At 44.2% G+C, this 20,895-nt stretch overlaps 1 protein-coding gene across 2 annotated transcripts in view; it reads right to left on the reverse strand.

Moving 5' to 3' along the window:
- igsf21a (immunoglobin superfamily, member 21a) overlaps positions 1-20,895 on the reverse strand; it is a 351,578-nt gene that overhangs the window by 83,862 nt on the left and 246,821 nt on the right. For both annotated transcript variants that reach the window (XM_079844847.1, XM_079844848.1), the window contains exon 4: positions 16,569-16,687. In XM_079844847.1, the coding sequence (XP_079700973.1) occupies positions 16,569-16,687 (119 nt within the window). The remainder of the gene's footprint in view (positions 1-16,568; positions 16,688-20,895) is intronic.

The raw sequence follows: 20,895 nt of genomic DNA on the forward strand, positions 1-20,895 counted from the left end.
GTAATTGAAGTGAATACCCGTTTACGGGATGAAGCAGTAACTGCTCCCTAAGCACCCCATGGCTCATCATTCTCTTTGCCTCCAGCTCTCTCGTTTTCTCTTTTTTGAATGTGTATATAAATATAGGACCCTCATGTCTTGTGAAGGATGTCCTCTCAATTACCTCCTTGCACTTTGCAAAGGTTAAAACAAAGTATTCGCACACTTACGTGATGTGAACACAAAGTCGACATCCTGTATAGAGATGTTTCGGTCTAGGCAGGTTTGGTGCTGTGCTTATTTCATAGTCTTTGCTAAACCGAAGTGAATAGCAAAATCAGCTCGTACATGCAATTTCCTTTCTAAAGACCTGTCCTGTTTGCTAACAGGAGGGGTAGTGTAGTCCCACTGGTAAAAGATCTTTAAAAGTTTTGAATTAGCAACGTATGATCCTTGAGCACTGATTGCCTTTGTGCCCTTGGGAGGGATTGATACACTGATAGTTTTGTTTGTTTTTATGCTCTGTCCGTGATGTTTTAATGCCCGCTTCACTAAAGGAATTATGCAAATCAGGTCACTGTGCAAACACTCCAAGAAAATTTGTGCGAACACATCATTTGCACAGCACAATCTCATTTTGCAGTGCTAGGTTACAAAAGAAGCCACCACAAATTAGCATACGATGCTAAGTCTGTAGCTATTGCACCGTTCCTAAAATACAAGTGTGCTCATTCTTCTCCACAGTTCTTCAATCGATGAAGTACTGCTCCGTGATTAAGAGTAAACATTAACAAACATCTTTCTTAAATAAAACTAGTTTTTCTGCCTGCTTTTCACGGGGAGTAACAGTGCAATGCTATTTGCTAATGCTAACTTTACGGTACATACATAGACGCCATGTAGCCAGAAATGGTCTTAAAAGAAAAGGGTTTAAATAAAAAAGACTGTAGATTCACACCATTATCACACTCATTGTAAGTCAAATGAAGACAGAACGTGCAAATAAATGGTACTTGCATTTACATATATGCTCAAAAATTAAACACATATTTTTCAAAATATTTTCAAAATATGATCTTTTTTTGCTCTGCACAAGATCGTCATGGTTTGGAACGACATGAGAGTGGGTAAATTATGATAAAATCAGATTTTTTGGGCAAACTATCTCTTTTAATATAACAAGTTATATAAAATTGTCTACTTGTGTTCATGTTATCTCAGGTCTAATAAATAACGTGAACAGATACAACTTTTGATTTTAATACTGTATTATTAAATGTTTAAATTAGGATTAACTACAATTAATAAAGTAATTCGTATTTAAGCTATAGTATTATAATAATTAAAGACACAATATGTCTTTTTTTTAAATTAAAATATCCAAAAAACACTAAAACAATGTTATATATGTTGTTGACTTGTGCATTTGCATGATCCCAAATGTTTCCAACAATGTTTTCATCCAGAGAAATCAGCCATTTTAACCAGTGTAGCGGCCTGTGTCCTTGCGTCACATGTCAATGACATCATATCCGCTCTATTGATTTTAAGTGATCAAATGTAACTGTAACAAAGTACAAGTTCAGGGACAAAGGAGGCGTAACTTTAACCGTAACTTTAATCTTAAAATATTCATAAACAACAAAGCAAAAGGAGCGGCAGCAGCCAAATTGACATAATCACAATAAAAACAGCAACATAATTTTTAATTTTTTTTTGTAAAAGTGACCATTAGCGAAACCTTATGAAACCTCTATATTTACATACTATAGGACTGTATGTAACCAGTAATACATGCATTTTGTAATATAACCTAAAGCGCATTTAGTAACCCTTTTAGTTGGCTACATTGTCTTCTCCTCAATTACTCTTGGTTCATTAAATTAACTTCATGTCAGTTAAAAGGTGGCAGTGGACAAAAGAAATTAATTAGGCTTAATTCAGATGAGCTTTTCAACTTTAAGCTTTTACAGCCGCAGGGACTGCTTTTACTGAATATAGCATTTAATTGAACTAATTACTTGCTCAGCTGACTTACTTCACAGGTTTGTCTTAGGTCATCTCCCTTTGGTATTAAATGCTACTTTAAGGCCTGCAGTTTATCATAACGTTTAGCCTCAAGAAAGGAGTAATTTCAAATAAATAAGTAAATGCTGACATTGGTGGCCTGTCAGCCTGAGATGTGTCGGCAAATGCAGTTGGAGATATATGGACCAGACTTATTATGAAATGAGCGAGAACAAACATCATCATTATAATGAGATGAGGACATCTCTGTTTGTCGATGATAAGGCAATCGATGGCCCCACAGCCGCGAATGACAGGACAAACATCAGCAGTGAGAGAACAGAGCACATTTTCAACACTGACTACAAGGGAATATGCTAATTTTCCCTGTATATCATAGAAAGGTCATGAAAACGGTTATATAAAAAGATACCATCAAACTAAGCTGCTATGTAACGCTGCAAACATGTGTTGTGTCACTTTCCTGTGACCTCTGCCAATGAGTTCCTGTACAGGCCCGGATCACAAAAAAAAAAAAGCTATGCTACCGCTAACCACCTGCAAAACAGTTTAACCAGGTGTAAAATGCACCAAAATAGTGCTATGAATGCAAAATGCCTCTTTTTCTGCGTAAATGAGACTATAATTGTCATTTTCACAAAATTCAGTGCTATCTGACTGGCAGAAATTCATGTAACGCTACTGGAAAGCAAACATATTTGTGTAAGTTTCCCGTTGATCATGGACTAATTCATCAAATGATGATTAAATGATGGAAAATAATGTCATAACTGTGTTGTGTCATTACCTGATTTGCATAATTCAGGTTGTCAAGTCAACTGCATACAGTATGTGTAAATAAACAATGTTATTATTGATTCTTAAGGCTAAAGTATACATGGGACGCAGCACGCTAACAAGGAAGCTAAAGGCCGCAGCTTATAGCATCAGTCTATAAGCGCCTCTTGATGCCAGGCGAGTGAGGTTTACTTACACAGCTCTTACTAGCAAGCCTCTGTTACACTCACCCCCTAATCCCTCATTCCCATCCGGGTCATGGCACCAATGTAACCCCTCCAGTTCTACTCACACCACTCCAAGCAGGATTCCAACAAAGTCCCATTCAAGGAAAGTCTGTTCACTCAGCAGCCATTTGCAATGCCCCCAGGCAGCAATTTTGAGCATCCAAGACCAAGTCCTATCTATTTTAATGGGAGAATCCTGAAATCTCAAAAATTGCTAACTGAGTGCTTGAGAGCACTATTTCAATTCAGCTCAATGAATGCACAGCGTACCTGTATTTGACGTACCGTAAACTCTAGTGTGAAGGCGCACGACTCGCCATCGCTTTGCTGAGAGTGCTGTGTTTCTCACACATGCAAAGAGAGAGAGAGCGGGCGAGAGTCACGCAAAATCGACGCGCTACATGTAAACAATATTCTTTGTTGTAATTTCCTGTCAAAATAACAGAGTTCATTTGGAATTATTCCACTTTTAACAACAAACAGAAGATATGCCGTTTTTTTCTGGTAGCGGGCGAAACTAATGCGCAAACGGCAATCTCATTGGCTGGCTCATCTATTACCGTCCCTGTTTTGATTTCAGCAAATCAGTTCGAGCAAACGCTGACAACGTGATTAATATTCCTGAAGCCAGCAGCTCATCAATCCTTAGTGCGTTGTATATTGTTAATAGTAGAATTAGTAGTAGTAGCTAGTAGTAGTATCTTTGGTAACACTGTTCCATCATTAATGAATAACTACACAGGAACAAATGAGTAATGCATTATTAAAACTTTTGTAAGTACTATTAACTAACAAGAAACTCTGATTAGTAAATTAGTAAGTAATAGTGCTTAGTTGAATGTGGTAGCTCACTATTAGCTAATCAGTAACTACTATTTTTTTCAGACCTCCCAGAGGACTACGAATAACTACTATATACAGGTTTATAATTAATGTGAATAATGCATAGGAATTACTAGTTCCCTTTCGTTCAGTCACTACGACGTAACGTTAGTGACTAACGAATGGGGGTTTCGCTTAGAAGCCTATCAACTTCGAGTTTTGAGAAAACGCCCAATGGCGTGCCAATGCCATGGGGCATGCGGAATTTGCATACGTAGCTCCGCCTCACTGCGTGAGTATATAAGGAAGTACGAGGCAATATCGCATTATGTTCTGCTTTCGGAGCCAAGAGTACCTACCTCTTCACTCCTACAGCCTTCTGAGACTCTGTCAGCTTCTTCGAGACGAGCAGCTTTCCAGTCGGTGTTGGTGTGACGGCGCGTTCCAGTGATCGCATACTTCCTGCCTGCTGATCTGTGCAGTGGTCCGCCTGACAGCTGGTGTGTGTTTCCCTGGGCGCTTCGGCATCGACTGCAAGGTTTTCCTCTCACAAAAAGAGCTTGCGCGTGGCACGTCTTTTTCAAGACGGCTCGCCCGTGCACTTCCGGGTGCGATCGATTTTCCGCTGCTGTCTGTGGACGTATTCACTGCTCGGGCGTGTTTGGGCTTCAGCACGCACGGGCAGTGTTTGCGGATGTGTCACGTTTCCATTGCGGGGGCGTGACCATCGCGATGTCACGGTCGAGACTCAATGATCTCCGTGAGGAGAGAGAGTCCCCTCTGCCACACCCCAATCTACCGTCCCCGAGTGAGATGGTACTTTGGCTGGTGGCCAGGGTGACCTGAGGGCGGTGCTGTGGTATTAAGAACCCCGACGTTCATTCCTCGGGCCACACCCCCCTCTTATACATCGCTTCCGCGAGTGTTGGATTGAATCTACGGCCCGTCTCTGACGCCCCGTTCGTTCAGTTCACGCTCCGGATAGCAGTGAGATGTCGATCGCCGCATCCCAAGGTGGGCTGGAGTCCTTTGGGGATGACGATTAGGTTGTGCTCCGCCTCCGGGTGTGTCAGCACTGCCTGATCTGACCTAAAGTTGACAGCCATGTTATCTCGGGCAGCCGCGAGTCTCGCGCTGGTGTGGAACTCCGCCCAGTCGCGGGTGCTCGTGGTTGCGCGATTGGTTTTTGGGGGCGGCACCCGACAGCTGTTGGGCCCCGCCCCCAATGCCTTTCGCTCCCGGGGTGCATGAGGAGATCACGCGGTCCCGGAAGTCCCCGTGCTTCTCGCGACCGTTTGGTGGCCTCCTCCGCCTTCTCTGCCCTTGATGGGGCCGCGGCCTAGGGTACACTGGGGCCCCCTCCCCCCCCACTGTTGAACTCTCTGTTGCGCACTACGGTGTCCACAGAGGGCTTTGACGTGGCGTGGTGTGGCTGTCCTAAGCACCCCCCCCAAAGCCTGTGGGCTCGTCTACTTCGGTGGCGTGGTCCCGCAGTGCTACGGGCAGGCCGCCGCCCCTTTGCACATGCACAAGGGTGGAGCCGACCCAGGGCTCTTCATTGAGCTGCGTGCCGCAACTGACCCCGCCCCCGGGCGGTGAAGGTGGCCACACGCTCCCTGGGTCGGGCGATGTCCACAGCTGTGGTCCGGGAGAACACCAGGCCTTACCTGGTGATGTGGAGGACGTTGAGCGGGCCCGCCTCCTCAACTCACCCATATCCCAGGCTGGCCTCTTCGGCGGCGCGGCTGAGAACTGCGCCCAACAGTTCTCGGCCGCCCCAGAGCAGACTGAGGCTGCAACACGTACTGCCCCGGCGGCCAGCTGCTGCACCAGCCGCCGGCCCAGTCGCCTCAGTCCGCTCGCCGCCGAGGGCGCCCTCCCTCTTCCCGCCCGGCCCCAGCAGCAGCCTTCACCTGGGCCGCGCCGTGGAGGTGGTTGAGGATGTCGCCCAGTCCGCTCCCCAGACTGGTTAAACGCCAGGATGGAGGTGGACAACTCAGAGATGGGTTCCAGTTCTTCCCAGGGGATGGTAGCAGGGCCTCTCCTTCCCCCGGTGGAGGGCCGGGGGAAAATCCTTCCGCTGCTGGCCCCCGGGCTAGCAGCGCTTGGGAAGAACTCATGTTCCTGTCTCTGAGCACCCAGAGACCGGTGATGACAGTGCGCGCCACCCTCGGGTCTCGCCACTCGCATCCCTCTCTGTCGCCAGCCCCCTGGCAGAGCAGACCCCAGTGGAACGCGAGTCCTTCCCTGGTCTCCTCTGTCAGGGCGCAGCCGTTAACCGTGCTCCGACCCGGGGACGCCCAACAGCCTCCCCTGTCCGCGCCGGTAACGCTGCCTCGCTGCCCCACCCAGGGTACGTCTGTCGTCCGGATGACCCCGTTGGTGCAGTCTCTGGAAGCCTGGCTTCAGCTTCCGGGGCTGTCCCGCTGGGCTGCCCGGACCATCAGGCTCGGCTACGCGATTCAGTTCGCGCAGGCTCCTCCCCGTTACAGGGGAGTCCGCTATACCATGACCGGGGCCCATGCCCCCGTCATGCGTGCGGAGATTGCCACTCTACTGGCGAAGGGTGCGATCGAGCCTGTCCCTCCAGCCGAAATGAGGTCGGGGTTCTACAGCCCCTACTTCATTGTACCCAAGAAAACCGGTGGGTTACGGCCAATCCTGGACCTTCGCATCTTGAACCGATCCCTTCACCGGCTTCCGTTCGAGATGTTGACTGCGCCTTTTCGAATGCGTTCGTCCGTACGATTGGTTTGCAGCGATTGACCTGAAGGACGCCTACTTCCATGTCTCCATCCTTCCTCGACACAGACCGTTCCTACGGTTTGCTTTCGAGGGGCGGGCATACCAGTACGCAGTTCTCCCATTCGGGTTATCTCTGTCCCCTCGCGTCTTCACGAAGATCGCAGAGGCAGCCCTTGCGCCCCTTTGGCAGCACGGGGTCCGCATCCTGAACTACCTCGACGACTGGCTCATACTAGGCCACTCTCGAGAGCAGGTTTGCGGACACAGAGATCTGGTTCTCCACCACTTAACCCGTCTGGGCCTTCGGGTCAACTGGGAGAAGAGCAAACTTTGCCCCGTGCAGAGGATCTCTTTTCTCGGTATGGAGATCGACTCGGTCGCCATGTACGCGCAGCTTTCGAGCGAGCGCGCGCAGTCTCTGCTGACTTGCCTCCGACAAATCGAGAGCAAGAATGCGGTTCCACTGAAACTTTTTCAGAGGCTCCTGGGGCATATGGCATCTGCAGCCGCGGTAACGCCGCTCGGATTGCTTCATATGAGACCGCTTCAGCACTGGCTTCGCGATCGAGTCCCGAGATGGGCATGGCAGTCTGGCACGCTCCGGGTCCAAGTGACTCGGGCCTGCTTACAGACACTCACCCCGTGGTCGAACCTCAGCTTTCTACGGGCCGGTGTGCCCTTAGAACGAGTTTCCAGGCATGTTGTCGTATCGACGGATGCCTCTGCCACGGGCTGGGGTGCCATGTGCAATGGACAAGCAGCCGCGGGCTCCTGGACAGGACCCCAGCGTCTCCTGCATGTCAATTGCCTCGAGTTGCTGGCAGTACGGTTCGCCCTGCACCGCTTCCGAGCGTTGCTGAAGGGTCAACATGTGCTTGTCCGGACAGACAACACGGCCGTAGTAGCGTACATCAACCACCAGGGCGGTCTACGCTCCCGCCGCATGTCTCAACTCGCCCGCCATCTCGTCTTATGGAGTCAGAAGCGCCTGAGGTCCCTTCGTGCTGTCCATATTCCGGGAGTCCTGAACCACGCAGCCGACGAGCTCTCGCGGTTTCAGCCTCTCCCGGGAGAATGGAGACTCCATCCCCGGACGGTTCAGCTGATTTGGGAACAGTTCGGCGACGCACAGGTAGACCTGTTTGCCTCCCACGACTCTTCCCACTGCAGCCTGTATTATTCCCTGACCGAGGGCACGCTCGGCACGGATGCACTGGCGCACAGCTGGCCGCGGGGCCTACGCAAATATGCGTTTCCCCCAGTGAGCCTACTCACACAGCTTCTGTGCAAGATCAGGGAGGACAAGGAGCAGGTCCTTTTGGTCGCCCCGTACTGGCACGGCCGGACCTGGTTCCCCGAACTCATTCTCCTTGCGACAGCCCCTCCCTGGCCTATTCCTCTGAGACCGGACCTCCTTACTCAGAGACGGGGCACCCATTGGCACCCGCGTCCCGACCTTTGGAACCTCCACGTGTGGCTCCTAGACGGGACCCGGCAGGTTTGAGTGGCCTACCACCTACGGTGGTCGCCACCATCACTTCCGCTAGGGCAGAGTCCACTCGGCATGCCTATGCGTTGAAGTGGAACCTCTTCGTCACCTGGTGCTCTTCCCGCCAAGAAGACCCCTGGAAATGTCCGATCGGGTCCGTGCTTCAGTTTCTCCAAGAGGGGCTGGAGCGAAGGCTGTCTCCCTCCACCCTCAAGGTATATGTGGCCGCAATATCTGCCCACCACGATCTCTTGGAGAACAAAAAGGTAAGTCAGCACGACCTGGTCATCAGGTTCCTGAGGGGAGCTAGGAGACTGAATCCTCCTCGCTCTCCTCTCGTACCCTCTTGGGACCTCGCAGTAGTGTTAACTGCTCTGCAGAGACCTCCCTTTGAGCCTTTGCGGTCGGTCGATATTAAGTTTCTGTCTATGAAGACGGCTCTGCTGACCGCATTGGCCTCAGTCAAGAGGGTCGGGGACCTGCAGGCATTTTCGGTTGGCGAAGCGTGCCTGGAGTTCGGGCCGGCTAACTCTCACGTGATCCTGAGACCCCGGCCTGGATATGTGCCCAAGGTTCCCACCACTCCGTTCAAGGACCAGGTGGTGAACCTGCAAGCGCTGCCTTTGGAGGAGGCAGACCCAGCCTTGGCATTGCTCTGTCCAGTACACGCTCTCCGCGCCTACGTAGACATGACGCAGTGTTTCAGGACCTCAGACCAGCTCTTTGTCTGTTATGGTGGAGAGCGGAAGGGAAGTGCTCTCTCAAAGCAAAGGCTGTCTCACTGGATAGTGGACACCATTGCTTTGGCTTACCAGCAGCAAGGCCGACCATGTCCCCTTGGTGTGAGGGCACACTCCACCCGGAATGTGGCCCCCTCTCGGGCTCTAGCGCATGGCGCCTCGCTAGCAGACATCTGCAGAGCTGCAGGCTGGGCGACACCCAACACATTCGCCAGATTCTACAATCTCCGAGTGGAGCCAGTGTCCGACTATGTACTCGCCCCCCCGAGGGGCCGGTGATGGGCCAGGCTCAGGTGTCTTCGCTTGCTCGCCACTCCACTCCACGGACTGGATACGTGCGATATTTTCCTCAGGTGAGCTCCCCGAGAGCCCTGAGCTCCTCCAGCACTGTCGACGCCGACATCAGTTCAGTCTGCCCTTTCGAGCCCAGACCCTCATGTCCGGCCAGGTGCCCCATGTGCATGGTTCCCTCCGGCGACCCCCACATGTGTATTTCACCGTAAGTCTCCGCAGTGAGCGGGTTTCTTCCCTTGGCGTGTCCCCGCCACCCCTAGGGTTAAAAATCCACCTTCGGCTGGTACCCTAGAGATCTTCCATATGCAACCCTCTCCGGGTCATATGTGTCTCTTAAGTCCTCCCCACGGGTAGGCATCTTTGGCATTCCCTCACTGGGATATGCTTCCCAGTGTACCTTGGTATTCCTGTGTTAAGTGGGAGTCCTTCGTCCGTACTAGTCTTACGACAGGGTACTCACACTTACGCAGGGCACTGGAAGACAGCTGAGTGGCGGGATTATATTGGGACCCCCATTCGTTAGTCACTAACGTTACGTCGTAGTGACTGAACGAAAGGGAACGTCTCGGTTACGGATGTAACCCTCGTTCCCTGAGGAGGGAACGGAGACGTAACGTCCCCTTGCCACATCGAGCTGTGTTGCCTGGAACGCAGGAGTTCAGTCTTGGCTCCTCAAGCAGGTAACATAATGCGATATTGCCTCGTACTTCCTTATATACTCACGCAGTGAGGCGGAGCTACGTATGCAAATTCCGCATGCCCCATGGCATTGGCACGCCATTGGGCGTTTTCTCAAAACTCGAAGTTGATAGGCTTCTAAGCGAAACCCCCATTAGTTAGTCACTAACGTTACGTCTCCGTTCCCTCCTCAGGGAACGAGGGTTACATCCGTAACCGAGACGTTATTTGGATCAGTATTCTAAAGTGAAGAACATGAAAACACACTAGTAATTACTTAAGTGTTACTTTCCAACAGGCATGTGCAGAGGCGAGGGCTTTTCCCAACTTGATTAAAAGTGCCCCTCTCAATAATTATGATCAATAATATTGTGGTTATAAAACAGAATTTGAATTATAATTAATATGACAACGTGTACAAAACAGTAACAAAGTGCTCAAAAGTCGGATAATCCTGTTTATTTTTTACGTATCTCAGTCTAAGATGTCGTTGCCATGAAGCGTTGCTATGGGTGGCGTGTCTTGCTTGACTGCTCATTCTGACACTGCCTCCTCTATAATTTTTGTGTAATTATTCTGCTCATTGTTAAAATAAAATGCAATAAGTTTGTATCAGTATCATATTCATAATTGTGACCAAGCGGTCTGCTTACAACAGCGGTCGGGAACCTCTAGGCTCGCGAGCCATATGGGTCATTCAGTGAATGCCTATGGCTTGACGGCAGGAAAAAACAAGTCACAATTTTTAAACCTTTTTCATCATTAATCAGAGCTATTATGCGAAATGTATGCTGTCAAGAAGGAGGCAAGAGAGGCAGTGTCTTCTAAAAAAACTGGATTAGACAATAATCAATATTACAAAAATAAAACAACACAAATATAAAAAAAATATAATATTAAAAAGTGTAAAAATTACTCATTTGATTAAGTAACAGTGTCCAACAGCGACTGAGTGGGTTGCCTGAGCCCATCGACTTTTAACAGACCCGCCAAAGTTGGATATGATCGGTTATGGTTGGATATGATTGGTTCACGCGATAAATCCCACCTCTTGATTTCGTGCGCGTTCTCGAATCGGCCTGAAATGGAAGAAGTAAGTAGACAACTCAACCATTTAGATATCACCATTTTATGTCAGGTCAAAATCAAACTTGACATGGCCTGAAAGCGGACTATGGGTGTTTTAGTAAGCGATTAAAGATACATCCTCCTTTCTGTCTGTGACAGACAGTGTTTACCGGGCTTGAATGTAATAAGTTGATTACTAATATATATATATTGTTTAAATTGTTACTGCCTTTAGTTAGGTATTTTGGAATAACTGTAAAAATGTGTAATAACACTTATTGGATGAAATTTATACTTGGTTTTAATAAATAGAACATTACATGTAAAAATTGAAAATGGGATTGTATTTGGTCTTTCTCTTTTGTGTAGCCTAATGTTTATTTAACCAGGCAAATTAAGTGTAACAGGGACATATATTTGATATGTAAAAAAAAAAATTGTCAGGACTTTGCCTCCTCATTTTTAAACACCCCCGCACACCATTAGATTTATGCCCCTTTTTTTACATTTGCTATTTTTTATTTGCTATTACCCCTGCCCCTGAGGAACTCTCTGCACATCCCTACTATCCAAAACCGTACAAAAACCTCAAAAGCTTACAATGGCCCGTCTTTCTTTATCTATAGTCTTTGATTCCAACCAGCGTTTCCAGCATGGTAGCCGTTACACTACCGTGCATGTGACGTAAATTCCATCATCAGCATAGTAGTCCCACTAGTAGTGTTCACTTTGGAAACCTACACCACACAAGTTGGAGTTCATGGTAGAGTCACCCTAGACATTTGATTTAGCATGAAGGCGAATCACCCCCAATAATTTGAAGTCTAGGCTTAAAAAGCAATTGATTGAATTTCAAGGCAAAAATTCATTAAAATGGACATTCTTATTTATGACGTCATTTATCATATTAAAACACAGTCTGTGCAAGGCTTCCTATTAATGAACTTTTTTCACTCATTTTTATTCTCTTGCTCATCATGTGTTTTTTTCCCCCCTTCTCTCCTCTACCCAGTGAACTTGCCACACTAATAGGTTATGAATAATTCTGTTTCAGCTTCGATGGCAATTAGCCACATTGCTAGAGGCTATCCTTCTTCCCCTGTTGAGGTGTAGGGATTTACGAGTGTCAGCTAGACGAGGCACACACACTTTCCTTCGATTCCTAAGCAATTACAAGCTAAATTCTTCAAAACATCTCATATTGATAAAGAGTAGTCCATTACCATCAACTCTACAATCGACAGGGCTTCCGGCTGCCAGTGAACCCATTCATACTGGGTTGTGTTCTCCAGTTGAAGGGGCTGGAAGTGGCGTTCTTTATTCAGAGGCATGTTTATTCACGTCAGCCCTTCTGGGGCTTTTTGCCGACTTCCAGTTTGTCTTATCAGAGAGCTCAGCAGCTTTTCAGGATAGAACTATCAGCCTGAGGACCACACACTTTCTTATTTGTTCATTTTAACAATAGGCTGAATGATGAGGTTCCTTATTAACGCCAAGCTGCATCACAGACCGGTGGTCAAACCTTGACATACTCAGATAGGCCGGCTGTCATTAGGCTAGAGCCTGACTAATGGCTATAGGGAGAGTGTAGAGTATACATAAATGTCTGGGGTCCTCATTTTAGACGGACGCGGAGGTTCTGTTAAAGCAAGAGATGAAAGGGAACATCTTCAAACGTCAATCATAAACAATCTCTCTGTCGCGGCTGATTTGGAGACAGAGAGAATTGCCAATGAGTTCTACCTATCCAAGCTAGTCTTCAGTACAAAAAAAATACTAAAAAATGTTAACACTTTAGAAGATTATCATGAAATATGAATATACAAGACATGGTTATTATAGTTAGCTAAAACAAAATTACAGTTAACTAAAAAAAAAACTAACTTGAAGTACTAAAATAACAAAAAAACTAAAACTAATAAATAAAATGGTCCCACTTTATATTAGGTTGCCTTAACTACTATGTACTTATATCAAAAATAAGTACAATGTACTTATTGTGTTCATATTGTATTGCAAAACAAAAAAGTTAGGGACAGGTGTGGTGGTATGGGTACCTTTTGGTAGGGTTAGGTGTTAGGGAAGTGTCAACAGTGTAATTATAAATGTAACTACAGAAATTAATTAGAGATGTAATTACATGCAGGTAATAAGCACATTGTCTCAAATTATTAATTTAAATGTTAGTACATAGTAGTTAAGGCCACCTAATATAAAGTGGGTCCATTAAAATTAATACAACTATTAAGACATGTTTAAAAATGTATATTTAATCTCAAACTGATGAAAAAAAATTAAAACTGCAAGCAGCGATGAAAGGGCCTTCGCACCTCGCATTTAATGTGTTTCTAGCATGTTTGGTAGGCCTACTTCATGGCATATTTTAATGTGTCTCTGGGAGTGAATTACAGTGTAAAACATGTAATTTTCAGTTGCCAGTAGATGGCGCTATGACTAACTGAATATTGGCATATAGATATCTTCAGGCCAGGTCTCTAATAAAACTAGTGGTGGGCATAGATTAATTTTTTTAATCTAGATTAATCTCACTGTAATCTTGGAATTAATCTAGATTAAAATGGCTCATTTGAATTCTGCCAAAGGCATTCAGAAATGTGTGCTTGTAAGTGATCGTTTGTCTTTTTGTAGTTTGAATAATAAATAACTTCTGTACCTTTAAGACCTGACGCACACATGGATCCCACTGTTCCTGTGAGTTGGTTACGACTGTGTTTACGTAAAAAATCACCAAGATGGGCATTGAGACATTTTTGAGTGTATTTGACCATTAATAAGATGGAAAAAGGAGCTAATTTTTGCACTTGTATGTCAGAGGCTGCTTTATTATGGTATGTGTGTGTGCGCTTCAGATGCGAGCGCGAAATCTGTGGGAATTAGTAGAATTAACGTTATGTGCAACCCCGTGCAAAATTCAGACCGGTCACACCAACTAAAACGCTGTCATGAGGAAAAATCCAGCAGAACACCCATTCGCCAAGTTCAAAGGGTTAACTGGACTGAATGAGAGGAGGCGGGTGCGTGTCAACTCGCTGTCGGTCAGAGAGAGGAGAGCGCAGCTGATATCGATACTGTAGAAAATGATTATTGTATCGTTTCAGATATTTCAGTATCGATACATAGCGAAATATCGATATTTTTGACAACACTAGTAGGCATACACACAGGTTTGAAGACTCGTTCTCTCGCCCCTACAGTGTAAATCGGCTAGGTATACATCCGCGCTAAAATATCAAGGTGAAAGTCATCATAGCTTGCGTAGTATAGACCCAGCTCCCAACCCAACTTTGAGAATAGATTACCGGCGCTATTTTTTTTAATCGCCCGATAAGTGTCTCACGTTAATGCAGCATGTTAACAGCCCACCACTAAATAAAACATATGAAGTTTGGGGCATTGTATGCCCGAGTTACAACATCTTCCTGTTTCATGGCGAAACATTTGAATTTGTGAGGCCACCACAGACATGCCCTTCAGCGAAAAATCAAGATCTTCACAATTTAACGTCGCAAAGGGCTTTAGATTAGACCAGTGGTTCTCAGGCTGCCTCTAGTGGTACGTAGAGGAATCACTAAATAAAGTAATGTTAAAACGCAATACATTTTTTTTTACATTTAAGTACAGTACAGTTTTAATTTAACTTTTAGATACAACACTTTTTAATTGAATCATTATTTAATTATTTTTTTTACCTGTATGTAAGCACAGTGCAGTGTTAATGTACAAACTGTGTATTCACAATGTTAAAGTGGTTAACAACAATAAATATTCTTATTAGGAATAAACTGCCTCGTTTTCGAACTGTGCAGAGATATAGCTGAATAGTTAGGCCTACCACGCTATACTGTATTTTAATGTCGGTCATTATGGTGGTACTTGGAGAGCAAAATATTTTCTGAGGTGGTACTTGGTATAAAACGTTTGAGAACCACTGGATTAGACTGACCAAATATGGTGTTGATCTGATCAAATCTCTAGGAGGATTTCATTAAAGTACAACGTCTGGAAATGGCAAAAACTGCTACATTTTTGCTGAGAAAATTCTAAATATCTCACTTCCTGTTGGATTTTCAGATTTTGCACCTGGGGACTTTTTGTAGTAATTGGGCTGTTACATGTGTGTGCTGAATTTTATACTCGTACATGAAACGTAGTGCGAACGGCGCTTAATTGAAATTCGGCGCTATCAAGACATTTTGCTACGCCTAATTCTGAAACCCATATCAGACGTAAATTTCCACAACTTCTGACACGTGTGCAAAGTTTCATGAGTTTCCGAGCATGTTTAGGCCCTCAAAAATGCAATTAATTTTGGAGAAGAATAATAATAGACTGAGCAATAGGGTCCTCACACCATCTGTGCTCGGGCCCTAATAAAAATAAAATCGAATTCAAAATATTAACAAAAACTACAATAGTATATCAGTGGCTACGTTTACATGCAACCAAATAAACAATTAGTAATCGTATTGACAGCTCAATCAGACCAAAAAGCCCTCATGTAAACACCTTAAACAATCCGATTGAGCTCGATCCGAATAAAATTTCGATCAGATTGAAAGGGGTGGTTTATTCCTTTTCGAATCCGATCAAATCAATTCCGATTTGAAGCTTGTGACATATAAACGCGAACATCAACCTGACCACTTTGTTTAGCGTTCATGTGAACACTACACTCAGATTCATCAATCGGAACGAATTCAGTCCAATTGAACATAGCCAGTGATACTAAAATAACACTGATACAAACGTTTTACATTTTGAAATATATACATTTATGATCTGCAAAGCATTAAATAATGCTCTAATAAGGTTTGTTTGTCTTATTTATGAACATTAGGGAAGCTCTTGTAAAGTGTTACCAAGAAAATAAATAAGAGATGGGAACATGCGTATAACGATTAAAAGTAAATCAGCTCTCTTTGTAATCTTTGCATTTTCATTGCCTCAGTTTCCTAAATGATGCTTTAAGGCACAGCATGACTATAAGCAGCAAATGGGGAAGTTCAAAGTGAAGTGCTATGAATTACACACACACACACACACACACACACACACACACACACACACACACACACACACACACACACACACACACACACACACACACACACACACACACACACACACACACACACACACACACACACACACACACACACACACACACACACACACACACACACACACACACACACACACACACACACACACACACACACACACACACACACACACACACACACACACACACACACACACACACACACACACACACACACACACACACACACACACACACGCTACTCTACCTCCCATTCAAAGGTCCTTATCGCATGGAAACAGTCAGCCGTAATGATCAGCCCATTCTGGCCCAAATTCACAAGCTTTAACAGAGAAAACACAGCAGACTTCCAAAAAACAAACACAGGATAAAGCACTTCAAAGCCACAGGAGACGAGTTAAAGGACAACGCAAAAGATTGTAGGTCAGCTTCTGGGTGCAACACCCCCCTTGGGTCAACATTTCTGCCAACTACATAATGCCACAAGTTGATCTGAGCAAATAATGGACTACTTAATCCTGAATAAACAGTTTCATCCTTGTTCATCTCAATTGAAGATGGCTTCAAATCAGCACACACTGTTCACCCAATGGGAGAAAATACAGAATGGAACATTTCGACAGTGCATTTATACTCACACATGACCGTGAGCAAAACATTCCCTGATGCCAGGACGACCTTCTCCCGTGTTGCTCGGTCATAGATTCCTACATGGCATTCATAAGGTCCGTTGTCAGAGATCCGGACCTCCGGGAGCCTATGAAGAAAGATAAAAGTGTATTTACTGTAAGACATTTTCAGTGACTCAAAGACTGAATATAATTGTTCTGTGTGTGTGTGTGTGTAAAGCTCCCATGATAGATTTAGTCTTTACATTTAGTCTGAGTAAATTGTTAGTAAATTCCACAAATAATTATAAAAAATCAGCAAGTAACCAATTAAATTAAATGTGAAATTTGGTAGTACAATGAAAAAAAAAAAAAATGCATTTTCTTGTAAAAAATTATTCTGAGCAGTGTTTGCCCCAAATTCTCTACTATTATGCTAAATGGGCAGGCAGTCGTTTAGTTTTTCAAGTCCTGCCCTGATATTATAGGCTCTAGATACACTACAGTCCTTTTTTTATCTGCAAGGTGAAAATAATTTTTGGAAATCCAATTGTTTAGAAAAGTAATATCACATCTCTACATGACTCCAATGAAATGATAAAGTATACAAAATAAGTGTTTTATTATAATACAGACTTCTCCAAAGGCTTCATGCTTTATTCTGAACACGGATTACAATGCAAATCAAAGTAAGATTTTCAGCTGCAGGTAGCAGATCAAAAAAACAATTGTCCTTCCTGGCCTCCCGTAGAAGACGAGAGACTGCGGTGAAGCTGAAGAATCAGGGTGTGCTGTCATACTAATGTGCTAGACGAAGGAAAAGAGAGACCACTGCCTAAGAAAACCGTTGTCTGTCAGCTGGCTCAACACATTCCTATAATGCCTCACTCCATCCATCCATTTCTGTTGTCCCGGGAGCCCCACAGAGGGGGCTAGACTGCTGACGATGGCTGATAGAGATACACAGATGCTCGACCCTGTGGTCCATTTTTTTTTAGCTTTTACCCATTCCATTCTGTTCCTCTCTTTTTCTTGGCATCTTTTTCTCTCAGGGCCCCAAATAAAACAAATAGGAGACTAACTGTACTGGCTGGGGGATAAAAAATGGCTGTTGCTGCAAACCATAAAAATATAGATTAGAAAATTTGGTCCAACTTTCATATCGAACACTTCAATGATGTCCAGTTTTGAGCTCTAGACTACAGTCTTTTTTTCTTGTTTTCCAAGAAAAATATAAAAACAAATCATTTAAACCATTCAGGCGCATTTAGTTCAGACATCAGACATTGTTTTCAGAAAATACATTGTGAACTTATACCCAATTGGCATTATTTTTCAAATAATGTGATGTAAGGTCATTTTGCACGATATATCGGTAACTATATCAGTATCGGCCAATATATGTTCATTTTTATTGTTATCATTATCGGCCCAATACAAAATTGGGCCAATATTATAACGCCGATTAGTAATGGATTTTTTCCTTCAGTTGAGACACTTCAGATGCGCACTGTTCGACTTGATGGTTTAGAATTGCTTGAAATATGATTGGAATCATTTATTTTTATTTTTATACAGTTAAGTGCAACAGTTAAATCTGTCATATAGCCTACATAAAATTAACAAAGATTTAATTATAGAACATTTTAATTGTGTGCTTGGGACATGGCTTTAAATGGTGAGACTTTTGTTTTTGTGATCAGGCTCTCAAAAATGTTATAAAAATTAGTGCTGGGCAAACGATTATTCGCATCCAAAATAAAAGTTTGTGTTTACATCATATACATTTTCATAGCGGTGCTATGTGCATATCTCATTTACAGATATACACTACTATTCAAAAGTTTGGGATCAGTAATATTTTGTGAACGAAGTCTCTTATGCTCAACAAGTTTTTCTTTTCAAAAATACACTACAAAAACTTTGATGTTGTGAAATTGTATACAATTTAAAATAATTGATTCTGTTTTTAATATATATTTTCAAATGAAATTAATTCTTTGATGGCACAGCTGAATTACACCAGTCTTTACTCCAGTGTCACATGATATCATGATGATTTGGTGCTCAAGAAACATTTATTATTATTATCAATGTTGAAAACAGTCAATATTTGTGGAAACCATTGTATTATTAAAAATACATTTTATGTATAAATGCTGAATAAAAGTAGCCTGGTCTTACCAGACTCTCGTACATTTCATTTGTACAGAGAGTCTGGCCACTGTCCATTGACAAGCGTTTACTTCCTTGAAGGCGGGTACTCTGTTGAAGTTTAAAAATATTGGATCTGCCCTGATCCACTCTTGATCTGCCATAACCAATCGCTAACGTTTGGTCTTGACGTATGTCATGCGCCGTTTGCCTGTTTCGCACATGGAAGTCTGTAAAAATAACTTTGTGCACGTCACCTCAGTGATAAAACCTAAAACTTGTGCATTCGGATTGTGATTTATTCACGGTGGAGGGGAGAGTTTCGTGATCGGGAATGCGCTGGTCACGTGGTCCGTAACATGATTATGCTGTAAATAAAATGTCATATGCTTGGTATGAAAAGAATAAATGCTGCCGATAAAAACGGCCCAATTTAAATATTTACGTGCTTTTTTCTTTTTCTTTTTTGAGCGGTGATGAAATATGTTGCTCTTGTAAATACTTGTCAGCATTTAAAGAAATACAAGTCTAGAAATGCATCCAAATTACAGCGAAGCGCAACCGCACAGTGCTCTGTAGAGGTCAAAAAGGATATAAACACAGAGATGTGGATTTGGACAGCAATTAAATGACCATACGACCTTGGTGTTTGTCTAAAACAGTAGGTAATTCGGCCTGGGATTTTTACGGAGGTGGTGGGAGATGGACGGGACGGCAATAAAATCACTGACTAGCCCCTGTAAATGATGACAATACCTTCCGAACCCATGATAAACAATTACCGTCCGAATAAGGATTCAGCCAACTCCTTCACCACTAACGGAGCGAGCTGGAAAATCAAACTTTTCTTGAACCCTGTGGGGAGGAGGGCCACAACATCATGGCCACCAACAACACTCAGCAAAGATCGTTCTTGCTCCGGCTTTAACTTCTGGATATTCAGCAGCGGTGCCACAATGTGGCAATGCTCGCATCTTTCTCCGCCGCTATTACTGAAATACAACTCAAATTAGCGCACAACATCAACGTCATCGTTCTCAGCCACTCCCTCTGTTCGCTGATTGGACCGGTAAAAATTTGTTCGGAGAAAACCTAAGAATATACCGCAGTCCCAGACGGAGTAATGAGGGGAAATTAAAATTGAGTGGAAGTACGTAGGAGGGTGGAGCCAGGCTAGAATAACAGTATTTTCTTTCAAAAATAGAAAAACTTACAGACCCCAAACTTTTAAATGGTAGTGTCTTTCAATTTAAAGACAAAATACAGACTTTTCACAGCTATGAAAAGACCTGTTTCTGAGTTACAAAACACTTCTGGTCAATGTTTGTTTGCAGATCTTCTTTCAGCTCATGTTTCACATTCTGGACATCATAATTTTCTAAGAGTCTCATAACAAAAAAACAAACAAAAAGAAAAGAAAATCTCAGCCTCTCTCTTCGCTTTAGTCAAGCGAACCTTTAACAATCCCAACATCGTCTGCATGTGCTCGGCGCCGGTCGACAAAGTCCTGCTGCTCAGCCCCTTTAAAACAAGCACAAAACAGCTAGATTGACTGAAACCAAGCTCATTTATATTGAATGAGGGCAGCGGGTGAGTTCTCAGCACAAGCGAATAAGCATTCCTTTCATGTACGCCTCCCCACCGTGGCTTTCTTTCCCCCTGCACCTCAGATAGCTCACTTAGGCTTGATGAGTAGAAACACAGGCAGAGTTAATTGCAGTGCGTTCACCATCACGACGATGGCAACAATACAGTGGCTGTAAATAAAACCACTCTGCCATTTCTCCTCACAGATGTCTATAATTTTAACCTCATCTATTGGCAGTTTTGTCGAGTTTTTATTGTTGTTTTTGTTAGTTTTTTCCCCCTCTACTTCCAGGGCTGCTTGACATGCACAGACCGTGATGATTGGATGAGAGGTTTGGCTCCGGCTTTGTACATTGGCATTGGTCTCACGTTCCACCCTGCAAGTGTCCTCTCTCTGGATGAGCTTTACTGCCCGGGTCTCTGAATCCCGGCCAGCATATTTCTCAATTCCTGTCTCTCTTACCCTCTTAGCTCTCCACCTCTCCTTCTCTCTGCTTTTCAACACTCTCTGTCTCTTATTCGCTCATTCTCTCCCCTCTGTTGCATACTTCCTCTTTGGATTGCTGAAATGCCGGCGATGTTGCACAATAGTCTGGCTCGCTCTGGTATTCAGTTC

This window comes from Gobio gobio (assembly GCF_949357685.1).
Source record: "Gobio gobio genome assembly, chromosome: 19".
NCBI lineage: Eukaryota > Metazoa > Chordata > Actinopteri > Cypriniformes > Gobionidae > Gobio > Gobio gobio.